The 11,484-nt window shown below is 43.2% G+C and overlaps 1 protein-coding gene across 1 annotated transcript in view; it reads left to right on the forward strand.

Moving 5' to 3' along the window:
* LOC146190681 (salivary peroxidase/catechol oxidase-like) overlaps positions 1-10,098 on the forward strand; it is a 57,704-nt gene extending 47,606 nt beyond the window's left edge. The window contains exons 13-15 of the mRNA XM_084600227.1: positions 6,933-7,102; positions 8,217-8,325; positions 9,232-10,098. Of these exons, the coding sequence (XP_084456353.1) occupies positions 6,933-7,102; positions 8,217-8,325; positions 9,232-9,325 (373 nt within the window). The 3' untranslated portion in view covers positions 9,326-10,098. The remainder of the gene's footprint in view (positions 1-6,932; positions 7,103-8,216; positions 8,326-9,231) is intronic.
* The last annotated feature ends 1,386 nt before the right edge of the window (positions 10,099-11,484 follow it).

Genomic DNA, 11,484 nt, shown 5'->3' on the forward strand with positions numbered 1-11,484 from the left:
GACACCAGTAGTCTCGCTGTGGACATTCTACAACGAACGATTAAAAAGACCTAACCGCGGATGCATTCGGAATTAAATTTTTACCAACTGAAGACTATGATGGGCTACCGCTGGACATGATTATGCTATTGGGCCTGCGCAGTATCTGGCGATCAGAATGGCTTTCAGGATGCAGACATTGGTGCGAGGAAAATACGGCAGTATTATCGAGAATTCGTTGCTAGCGTAATTGATGTTTTCAAGACACAAGACCAAGTACCTGAGTGGCTTTCGAGAATGGAAGCGCTGCTACACATGCGCGAATTTTAATGGATCAGGCATCCCGTTCTGGCGTGGTTTTTCGTCCACGTTGTGTGTTTGTCATGTAATATTCTGTATGTGTAAAGGAATGTTTTGAAGTTGGCAATGCAGAAAAAAAAAATAAAGCTGTGGTGGTGCAATGGTTAGGGCGCTCGACTGCTGTTCCCAACGGTGCGGGATCGAATCCCAGCCCCGGCGGCTGCTTTTCAATGGGTGCGAAAATCAAGGCACCCGTGTGCTGTGCTGCTTCAGTGCACTTTAAATACCCCTGGTAGTCAAAATTTCCGGAGCCCTCCACTACGGCATATCTCATGGCCCGAGTCGCTTGAGGGCGTTAAACCTCATAACCCAAACTAGACACCAATATTGTTGTCTGGTCGCTTTTTTTACCTATGATATGTATTACTTTAGTACCGTTAATGCTTCAGAAAACAAAATAATTGGTGAGACGTTCTACATAAATTTTCTCCAAATCAAGAAATATGGAGATAGCCATAGGACCAGTCACGAATGCAGTGGAGGTCATGAGCAAAAGACCTGCCATGAAAACAGTTAACGAAGTCCCGTGCTGAACATACCTTAAAAATAAAAAAAAGTTTAGATAGCTTTGTACGATTAGAATTGATATTTTATTATCTTGGGGGATGGGGTATGCTTTAATAAGTGAAATGGGTAGGTATAGTATTCCTTTTTTGCTAGCTTAAAGATATTTCGTTGTCTTCCATACTCCTAATCTCGTTTTTCTTGATTCTACTTCCTGGAACGCTAACCCATCTAGGGTATTTTTAAGCCTCAAAACATATCTATAGGACCTTGCAGGAAATAAGACAATGCTTTATTATTTCCATGATTTGCATAATTTCAAAAAACATCGTCTAGGGCTCTTTTCATTAGCGTCTTTCGGAATATTTCAACCTCTTCACACTAAATAAGCCACAAAAATAAATCGCTTCCCAGATAATCTTTAAAACATGTCCCTTTATGATGTGATATTTAGCACTATGTAGACAACGCTAATATATGTATTGCGTTGTGTTTTTTTTTTTTCCCGCTTTCCATTTAATATCCTTTATCCCTAAAATCATCACAAAGCATAAAAACAATGTCCCCAATGTTTGCCTTGGACTCGTAGACTGCTGGCTCCTTCAAACTATATATATATAGCAGACAATCTGCTCTATTCCTGCTTTCTGCTGGAACAGTACTAGACTTAGAGACATATATCAATACTAAAAGATTTCCGCTGATTGCTTCCATTTCGCTTACCTCCATCGCTTTTCAAAATTATTAGCACTTTTTCTTCTGATTTACATACCTGGTCCTCCCACAGCCTCTCGAATTTCTACACTAGTCTTACTGCACTTAAAACCTAGTGTGCCGACAATAAATCTGCCGTCTTCGTTACGAACGCGCACGCAATATGTAGGCGACAACACGGTGATGTAGGCTACCTAGAGAGCGCTAGGGAGCCTACATCAGCGCTATAGAGGCTAGATCACGCTACAGGTGCCTTTTGAGCGCGCCGCTCGAGCGCGCGTTTTTTGTCTGCGCCATCTACAGTTGCGTCTCGACAAAGTTCCGACCGGCAGATCGGGGTCACGTTTGCCTTCGCATTCACAGAGGGCGCTGCAGGTCCATTCACTAGGGAGCTTAAAAAACCGGTCATGTAGGCTCCCTAATTCACTATGAAGTCCGTTCACCGCTTATTGTAAATTTTAGGTTAGTCGTCTCTACACATTGTCATATGCGAGGGGAAAATTATCATTTCAAAAGGAATTTCGCTTGTTTCTGATACTTCTATGCTGCGCAATAACCGTGCTCGAAGAGAACCTTTGTGAAAGTTCTAGTCTATTCACCATTTCGCTAGATGGGGGACAGGAGTGTCGGCATTTTCAAAATGGCAGTGTGTATAATTTGCACTCAATGAGGTATGGAACTGAAAGTATTGGTTTTAAGAGTAGGCATTAGTGTGTACACATCCCGTACGACTGGCACTGTAGGAAGAAAGTACGAGAGGTCGTTTCACCGCAGAAAAGACTTTTAAAAAGAAGTAAAATGAGCTGAAACAAGAGCGGATTATTGCAAAATATTTGTAGCTAGAGCAAATGTACGAAAGGTTGCATTAAAGTGACATGTAGATGATTTCACTATATGAGTGAGAGCTGGGCATTAGCGCCCATTTTCAAGCTATCGATGCTCCGACGGTGAATTCATAAGGAAAATAGTTATTTCCGTTTACTCTATGTGATATTTCAACCTCAGGACAAAGCAGCGTAAAAATAGTATTGGCTCTTTTAAAATTAGTTTGTATGCACGCATAACATCACTGAATGAACCATTAAGGCGACATTTCAGATTAGTTGCCGACACCTGTAAAAATGAGACGTAACATTTCTAGAACTGAGGGAAAAAGAATGGTCAGAGAAAGGTCAATTACTTTTGTTCACACTGGAGAAAAAATTCTAGAAGGCACTTTGGGCCACTAAAGTGCGATGAGGCGAAAGCCATTATAGCGCGGTGTATCATAGTCCTCCAGTACGGCACCTCTCTCCCTCTCTTTTAAGGCGAAAGACGCCAGACTACTGTGCCGGAGTACCCGGGTTCGAACCCGACCTCGGCGGCTGCGTTTCGATGGAGGCGAAACGAAGAGGCGTCCGTGTGCTGTGCGATGTCAGCGCACGTTAAAGATCCCCAGGTGGTCGAAATTAATCCGTAGCCCTCCACTACGGCTCCTCTTTCCCTCTTTCCACTTTCACTCCCACCTTCATCCCTTCCATTACGACGCGGTTGCGGTGTCCACAGAAAACAAGTGAGACAGTTACCGCGCCTTTCCCTTCCTATAAATAAATCAATAATCAGATGGCTCATGCTGTCGTGGACAAAGTGTGTCCGGCTTTTGAGGCATTCTGATTGGCCGAGGCGGGATGCGTCCCTGACATCTACAGTGCCACACTTGAACGCGCGGTCTGTGAAAGGTGGCTGTTCCTGGCCCACCGGTGCTGGAACTGGTAGGTCAACGCCGCTTGCAACGGGGGCTAGCCTGCCACCAAATTATGCGGCGGCTGTCACGTGGCGTTCCTTGGCGCGCGTTTAAATGTGGGATTGCAGATGAAAGGAACGCTAAAGAAGATGAGATTTCTGGAGGAAAGGCGCAGTATCTGTCACACTTTCTCCGACAAGTGTGCGTTTGGATGGTACGACTGCGCTCCTGTCACGTGGCGTTCCTTGGCGCGCGTTCAAATGTGGGATTGCAGATGGCAGGAACGCTAGACAAGAAGAGACCTCAGGCTTTCGCCTTTCACTACTTTAGTCGCTAAAGTCCTCCGTAATTTTTTTTACTCCCCATCTTCCTCCCTTCCTTTACGGCGTGGTACATGTGTCCGCGGAGAATAGTGACAGATACTGCGCCTTTTCTATCCCTGTAAATCAATTTCGAACACCGTTGCTGCCTGCTGTACTAACGCCTCCTAGACATCTGGGTCTGCTTCTGTTTGCTGTGTGGTGCGGCGTTCAAGGAAGCGGCCGCACGGACGCCTGGATCGGACGCATGAATCGCCTGGTGACGTCATGACTTGTCGTGACGGTACATCACGCACCCCTTTTCGAACACAACCAGCATTCGATTGAGCGCAAAAAAGTTCACCAGTGTTCTATAATTCGTTTACAGAAAATTAAAGGTGCAGTATCTGTCACTCGCGGAATCCCCCTATCCTCACGGTAGACAAGAGAAATTATGGAGAGTTTCACGGTCCGGGGCGTGGACCAGTTGGCAAAGCGCTCGGCCGGGGATCCAAGGGATGAAGGTTCGATTTCCGGTGGAGTCTCCTTCAAAAGTGTGACAGCCTCTGCCGACAGCTCCTGCTGACAAAGATGAGACATTAAAGACTTTAGTTTTAATAAACTATTCATTTTGACAGTCATACTGCATGATTTACCATTTAGTCCGGCCTGAGACCAGCTGTAAAGTGGTGTTTTAATCTGAGAAAGCCTTGGAGGGTGCTGCCTATTTATGTTCTGCATTAATCGATATTTGGGGGAGTAAATCCGTGCGCTGATCATGCTGGACAGCTAAAGAATTTAGAGTAGCTATTCAAGGATCCAGCTTTTGATTGAATTATTTTCGCCAATGAAAAGAAATGACCACAATAGCACATTTTCACTGCTGGAAACACACACGCACGCACACACACACACACACACAACAACAACGACAAACATAAATACCACATGCCACCATTTACAGCCACAGTTGTCCTTCGATGCCATCTCTACTACCATTTTTGTTTTTTCGCGTATAAAAGAGTACCGCCCAAACCATCACATCCGTGGCAAATACGCTTCTTGTTACGCATTACCTTGGTAGAAAAAGCAGCGCTCCAATGTGGAATCTACCATATTATTATTATATATATATATATATATATATATATATATATATATTGCTTCTTGTTACGCATTACCTTGGTAGAAAAAGCAGCGCTCCAATGTGGAATCTACCATATTATATATATATATATATATATATATATATATATATATATATATATATATATATATATATATATATATATATATATATATTGGACAGCTAAAGAATTTAGAGTAGCTATTCAAGGATCCAGCTTTTGATTGAATTATTTTCGCCAATGAAAAGAAATGACCACAATAGCACATTTTCACTGCTGGAAACACACACGCACGCACACACACACACACACAACAACAACGACAAACATAAATACCACATGCCACCATTTACAGCCACAGTTGTCCTTCGATGCCATCTCTACTACCATTTTTGTTTTTTCGCGTATAAAAGAGTACCGCCCAAACCATCACATCCGTGGCAAATACGCTTCTTGTTACGCATTACCTTGGTAGAAAAAGCAGCGCTCCAATGTGGAATCTACCATATTATATATATATATATATATATATATATATAATTATGTTAACGGGGTATTATGCTACTGTTACATCAAGCGCCCGTTACTCTGACTCCAATGAAACGTGATATCAGCAAATATTGTCTGTCACTCATGTTCATATTGGAGTCGACATTTAGAGCAGTGAGCTAAACTAACGTCCGATGTAAGAAGAAAGAAAGGCGTTTAATCGCAACTAACAAATGTTTCAACCCCCATTCATGACATCAATCTCGCATATGTGTTTCCTTTTCAGCAAGGTGAGTTTTCGTGAGCGAAATACGTTATACACATTAGATCCCTCTTGTAATCAGAAATCCTGCTAGTTAACGTCGGTTTCATGTTGAACATGAGGTCTGAGCAGTACCTCGTGAAATGAAATTTCGCGCTTTTATGTAAGTAATAACTTCCCATTTTTTCTGCTAACAATGTCATATTCAAGAAGAGTTTTACGTGCCTGTCAATGGTGCAAAGAAAAATAGCAGGCAAACCGATCGCTCTGTGTGACCGAAGAATATTTTGCGATGTGTTTGTGGCACCTGATGCACTCCTTCAAAGTTTTTATAGCTGATTTCCGTAGTTATAAAATTTGTAAGGCCTTGAAAAGGTGACAGTGTGCTTACTAAACGGCCACGTTATCTTTTGTTCCTTGCGCGATTAGTTAAACACCTGGTAAACACATTTCTTTCTCCCCTATAGAAAGCTGGAGTAAATATGACAAGAGGTCAGGGTATTTTTCCCTCGCAGAATATAGAAACACCCCCTTCTGCGCAGTTAAGCTTCTTAAGAGCTACACTTCTGAAGCTGATAAATTTCAGCAATATAGTTCATATTTAATTTCAAGAAATAGTTTTTGACTCGCTCAACTTGCTTAATTAACTTCCTTCCCGGGTGGTCTGCCCACCCTCCTGCTCACCCTCATCACTCCTGTGATTCTCAGATATTGTGCATGACTGTGATGCAAGTACTGAGTAGCAAAACCGAAAATTCGAAAACATGGAACTCGAGCTCAAGCTCATCCCTATGCTTTTGCGAAAAACTAAGAAATTATTATGTCGCAAATTATGCGCCCTATACACAACATATAGTCACACAGCTGGAGCACCAACAAAACCACGGCCGTAAGTTTCCAGTACCACACTCGCTCATGAGTGCGTCATAAGTCATGAGCGAACGAACTATGTCATGCTATAGAAACATAATGCTCTCTAAGCAGCGGTATGATGTATCTGGGCATTTATATTCGCACTCAGCAACAATACAGCCACGGTTTGTAGCTGCACTGTGTGACCGTTAAGCCTGGACGGCTTCTACTTTTATATGTGCCTTTTTCTTTTCTTCTAGGAGGACTGTAAACACAGCTACAGTTACCCAATTAGAGAAACACGCTCTGTTAGTGTCACGAAGTAGTGCAGTGTGGTCTTTTTTTTTATTTTTGTTTTAGTTCGGGTGCCACTTCACAGCAGAATCGGACTGTTGTATGTGGTGGCGCTTCTACCAAAATGCCTCTACTTTACACAATTTAGGGGGCGTGGAGATGAAGATTTACCGAGTACTATGGCCAGATGCAGTAGCAGCATTGCAGCTTCAATTGAATGTCTTGGACACATACGAAAAGAACTGAGGAATTTCTAAACAGGCTGTTCCTGACCACAAGACCGAGTGAGTTATGGCTCAGTTCTAATGAATCTCTCGCTTCGTCCGCAGGCATCCGGACGACGTGGACCTGTGGAGCGGTGGCATCTCCGAGAAGGTAATGCCGGGAGCCATGATTGGTCCCACCTTCGCGTGCATCATCGCGAGGCAGTTCTCAAACCTACGGAGAGGCGATCGCTTCTGGTTTGAAAACCCAGGCCTTCCATCATCTTTTACGCTAGGTAAGGATACGTTACCGGTCTGTTCTGTGCCCTTCTATTGACGAAAAAGCAAAGTGTCTGCCTAACCTACCGCTTCAAGAGGACAACTGTCCACTATGGACGCACACTCACTAACACTAAAGCACATGACACGAAGTATGCACTTAAGCTCTCCAAAACGTGGCATGTACTCTTACGCGAAATCGTGCCATCTAGTAGGTTGGTCAACGCTTATGTAGTGTAGCCAGGCCTCTGGCAATATTCAACAGGGAAAACATGAGACATATATTGGAGAAAGCAGTAACTTGCAAAAGAAAACCGGAAAAGAAAAACAATACAAAGCGTTTGTAATTCTATTATTCACTCCTTTCGCTGAAGCAACCTTATAAATAGTTTCATGCAGGTAGAAAACCTAAGCAGGCTCTCGTCTTAGGCGTTATAGTTTTCGACCGAGGCATGCACTTTCCTGGCGTTAGAAAGAATTCAGCCTTACTCTCAGCTATAGTCTAATACATCAGCTAATTTGCAGGCAATACGAAAAAGGTCAATATATAACTATGTAGCCTTTCTTTGCCGGATGCTTTGGCAGATCCAGTTCCATTGCGTGGTTCATGACGACCGCAGTTGCAAGAGCTTGCAGCTACGCACTGAACAGCGCGACGCACGCTGCACGAAGCGTTGGTTTTCATTACCTTACCGAAAATCCTCCAATGAGAGGGTGTAATGCCAGTGCCATGAACAACTTTGGCAGGCAAATGAACACTTTCAGCAGAGTGATGACAAGGAAGTCAAAAGAAAATGATTAGTTTGCAGTGAGACTAGACTTCCGAACTGGGTCATTTTGGGACCTGTTAACGAAAGTACTCTAGTCCTGCCTTAGGATTCACGTTCTCGCATTGACATTTGATTTTCATATTTTTTATGCTTAGGTTAACGCTTCGTACTGCATCAGTGTTGGGAAATCGGCATGTGCCGGTAACCCTGTGAAGAGCCTTCATTCATTTCATTTTGTTTTTCGTTATTACGCGTATGAACGCAAATGCGTGGTGTACTCAAATGTTTATACCAATTAATAAGCGCGATTTGGTTGATAAAAACGATTTTCATGTGGATGATCTCCTCTTCTCTCTTGCAGAACAACTTCACGAGATCCGCAAGGCCACGCAGTCCAAGATTATTTGCGAGAACGCGGACGACATGCCAACGATTCAACTATGGGTGATGAGGTTGCCTCATCCTATCTAGTAAGTGCAAAGCTTGCCCTCCCTCCCATTTTTTTTTTTTTTTTAATTTGACTTCTACACTATTCATGCAAACGCTCGAAAAGAATGAACAGCCGTTAAGTATAGGTGCCAAAATTGAGAAAGAGAAGTGGAGGTGGGAGGTCCTTTATTTTTCGCACATCGCTTGTAAGGCTTGTAGCCCGTCAAATATGAATAGCATCAGCGATCTTCAAATAGCTTTCCATATTGTGCGTTTTCCCACCGGGTTAAGTGAAGAAATATGGGAGAGGCCTTCGCCCTGCAGTGGGTATAATCACGCTGATGATGATGATGATGATGATGATGATGATGATGATGATGATGATGATGATGATGATGATGATTGTGCGTTTTCGCCCGTCGAGATATGATTGCAACATTATATTGAATGCTGTTATACCGCTCGGCTGTCAGTTAACAGGGCGTCGTAGTGTGAAACCAGTGGCTCCGTCAAATGCAAGCAAATGTTCGTATTCGAGGTAAATGGTCACAAATACCTCGTATAATTTGAAAGCATATACCTCCGAACATCTGGAACAATTACCACGAAATATAGCCAAGGTTTTTATCTGTCTCGTGTTTCAGTACAGACTTGGAGCACCAATTAATAATGCTTGTACAACCGGCCGATCACTGCTTTGGCGCGAAACGACAGGCAAAGAAGGGCCAGGGCAGCTTGCCATATTATTTGCACTGTTTCTTCCCAAGCCTCATAAGCTATGCAATAGTCAGAGCACGGAGTGGAACGGCAATTTAAATAGCCCTCCGGATATGCTTACCCGAAAATAAGGAGCTAGTAGGTCTAGACCGCAAACGGGAGATGATTGAGTTAGGCAACCACCCCTACCAACCATTTCTTTATTTTTTCCTCCCCTTCGTTCCTTCCAGCAACCCAAGGTTCCGTTGCGAGGATATACCAGGCATCGATCTGCGCTACTGGCAGGAGGACCCCGTTCACGGCGGATACTCGTTCAAGAAGTAGTGATCTGTGTGTGGTGGTGCAGTTTTTTGCTCGATGGCCTTGGGGGCCGCCCGTGAAGTGTTTGTGTACGTGCCGCGCCGCCCTCGGATATACGCTCCCACCCGGTTTTCCACTGGCGGATACAGCCCGAGAAGATGCCAAGTGACTCGCCTTCGTGATTGTCCACTGCCCAGTGTGAGAGCCGCCATTACAACGGTGAAGCGGCCACCCGACGAGGCCCTCGTGTCAGCGGAATAACACGCCGACCTGAAGCGACCAACGCCTACCCCTGGCCACATTGTTGCTGTTCTGTTCGTTCTTCTTGTTTGTTTGTTTTTTTCCCTTCCTGACCTGCGCCCTTTCTATACGGCAATAATTCTACTGGTTGCTAGCGTTTGAAAGAAAGATTTATTGAGTTTAACATTACGGTAAGGAATACGTCACAAGGCAGCGGGCAGTCACTTGCGATGTCGAGTAGAAAAGGCCTTCCAGTTTAGCCAAGACAGCGACGGACACGAGAACAGATTTAGGCATAAAGAGATAGTGCAATACTGCACAGAACAGTCCGCAAGTACCCAGTGTCCTCGAATATAGCTTATTTGTTTTAGCAACGTTCATATGGAATTATGCATCATATTAGGACCTTTACGAAGGCACTGCGCCACAACCTATTTGTGAAACTCAGTTTTAGTAGTCCTAAGGGTTACCAACCTAATATTAAATGGAAGCTAAAAAGGTGTTTACTTAATTCAACGTTGAAGACGTTATAACGACCGAGCGTTCGTAAAACGAAATCCAGCATTAGCAAAAGCACGTGTTGGCTTCAGAAATCTTTTTCTTTCTTTCTTTCTTTCTTTCTTTTTTTTTTTTTTTTTGCTCACTGAAGTATGTGTGATCACACTCGCTTGTAGTGTGATCCCACATGCTTACCAAACCGGTTTACTTGAACGTAATTTGAGCTACTTTTAAAGTGAACAAGTGAGCAAACACTTTCTCCAACGTTTTTTTTTTTTTTTTCTCCTTAACTGAGAACGGGTACTTGTGTGTGTTATGAGTTGAAATGCATCGAAGGCCCCATTGTAGTTCAAGATTTGTGGAGGGTGCCGTTTACTTCTTCTTTTAGTTTCTATTGTGCCACGTCTATATAGTTGCTTTCTTCGTCTTCACGAACGTTTCATGCGAGCTTAAGCGAGTCAAGCTTCTATGAAACGCACGTGATTGATCTGACAGGTGCTTTGGGGTCCGGGTTCTCCTGAACTAACAGTTACAGCAATCCCTAACGCTTATTTTCTTTAGGCGTCTCTTGAAGCTTGATCTTAACAACCCATTTCTCATACAAATGAAAACTAGCTATCATCATCGAGTTCATTTCACTCCTTTCTTGCTATTAAATAACTCTTACTGTATATTTAAGTCTTATCGCATTTTGATAGGACACGGATACGAGACGCTGCCTTGCCTACTGACGAAAAGATTATTTCGCATATTAAGCAAAGTTTCCAGTGACGCAATTTTACGGAAACATTCTTCCAGCCTTAGCCATAGGCTTCATTTCGCGTCGGTATTTATTGATACTTGTGTTTCTATTCTGAATAATTAGAAATAGAACTGTGAAAAAAAAAAAAAAAAGGACGCTCCACTGCAGCATTGATCTTCAAAGCATGTGTATAGCTAGGAAAATGTGTAAATACAAGCGGTTATTAATAGTACTGCATTGAATCCGTATTGACGTCGCTTCATGACCCGTCGATAAAAATTGTATAACTAAAAGGTGAAGGAAGGCTTTGGTTTCAATACCCCGTATGTCAGACTAAACAAGCAGTGAAAAGGTTGCCATAATGATTACTGGAGAAAACGAAAAATCACCTAAGTAAGAAAAAGTAACATCAAGCCCAACGCAAATCTGACTATGACCGTATTTAAAGCGTTTTTAAGCGTTCTCCTTTTCTGTATATTATTGCTTTTGTTTGCGATACAATCCGTAACAGACTGTGATCGGTGACGAGTTTAAACTCCCTCACGGAACGTGCGTCACGTTTCTGCGATTCGAGCGGCCAGCATTCGCTCGAGGCCGAGGGAAAGATGTGCTTTGCCAAATGCGACAGCGTCGGATGCGGAACGTATCGTAGAATGATAGACCCTTTGGAATAGTTGTAGAGCCCTTTTGTAATAAATATTTT

This window comes from Amblyomma maculatum, chromosome 4 (genome assembly GCF_055883805.1).
Source record: "Amblyomma maculatum isolate TAMU_Amacu chromosome 4, ASM5588380v1, whole genome shotgun sequence".
Classification (NCBI taxonomy): Eukaryota; Metazoa; Arthropoda; class Arachnida; order Ixodida; family Ixodidae; genus Amblyomma; species Amblyomma maculatum.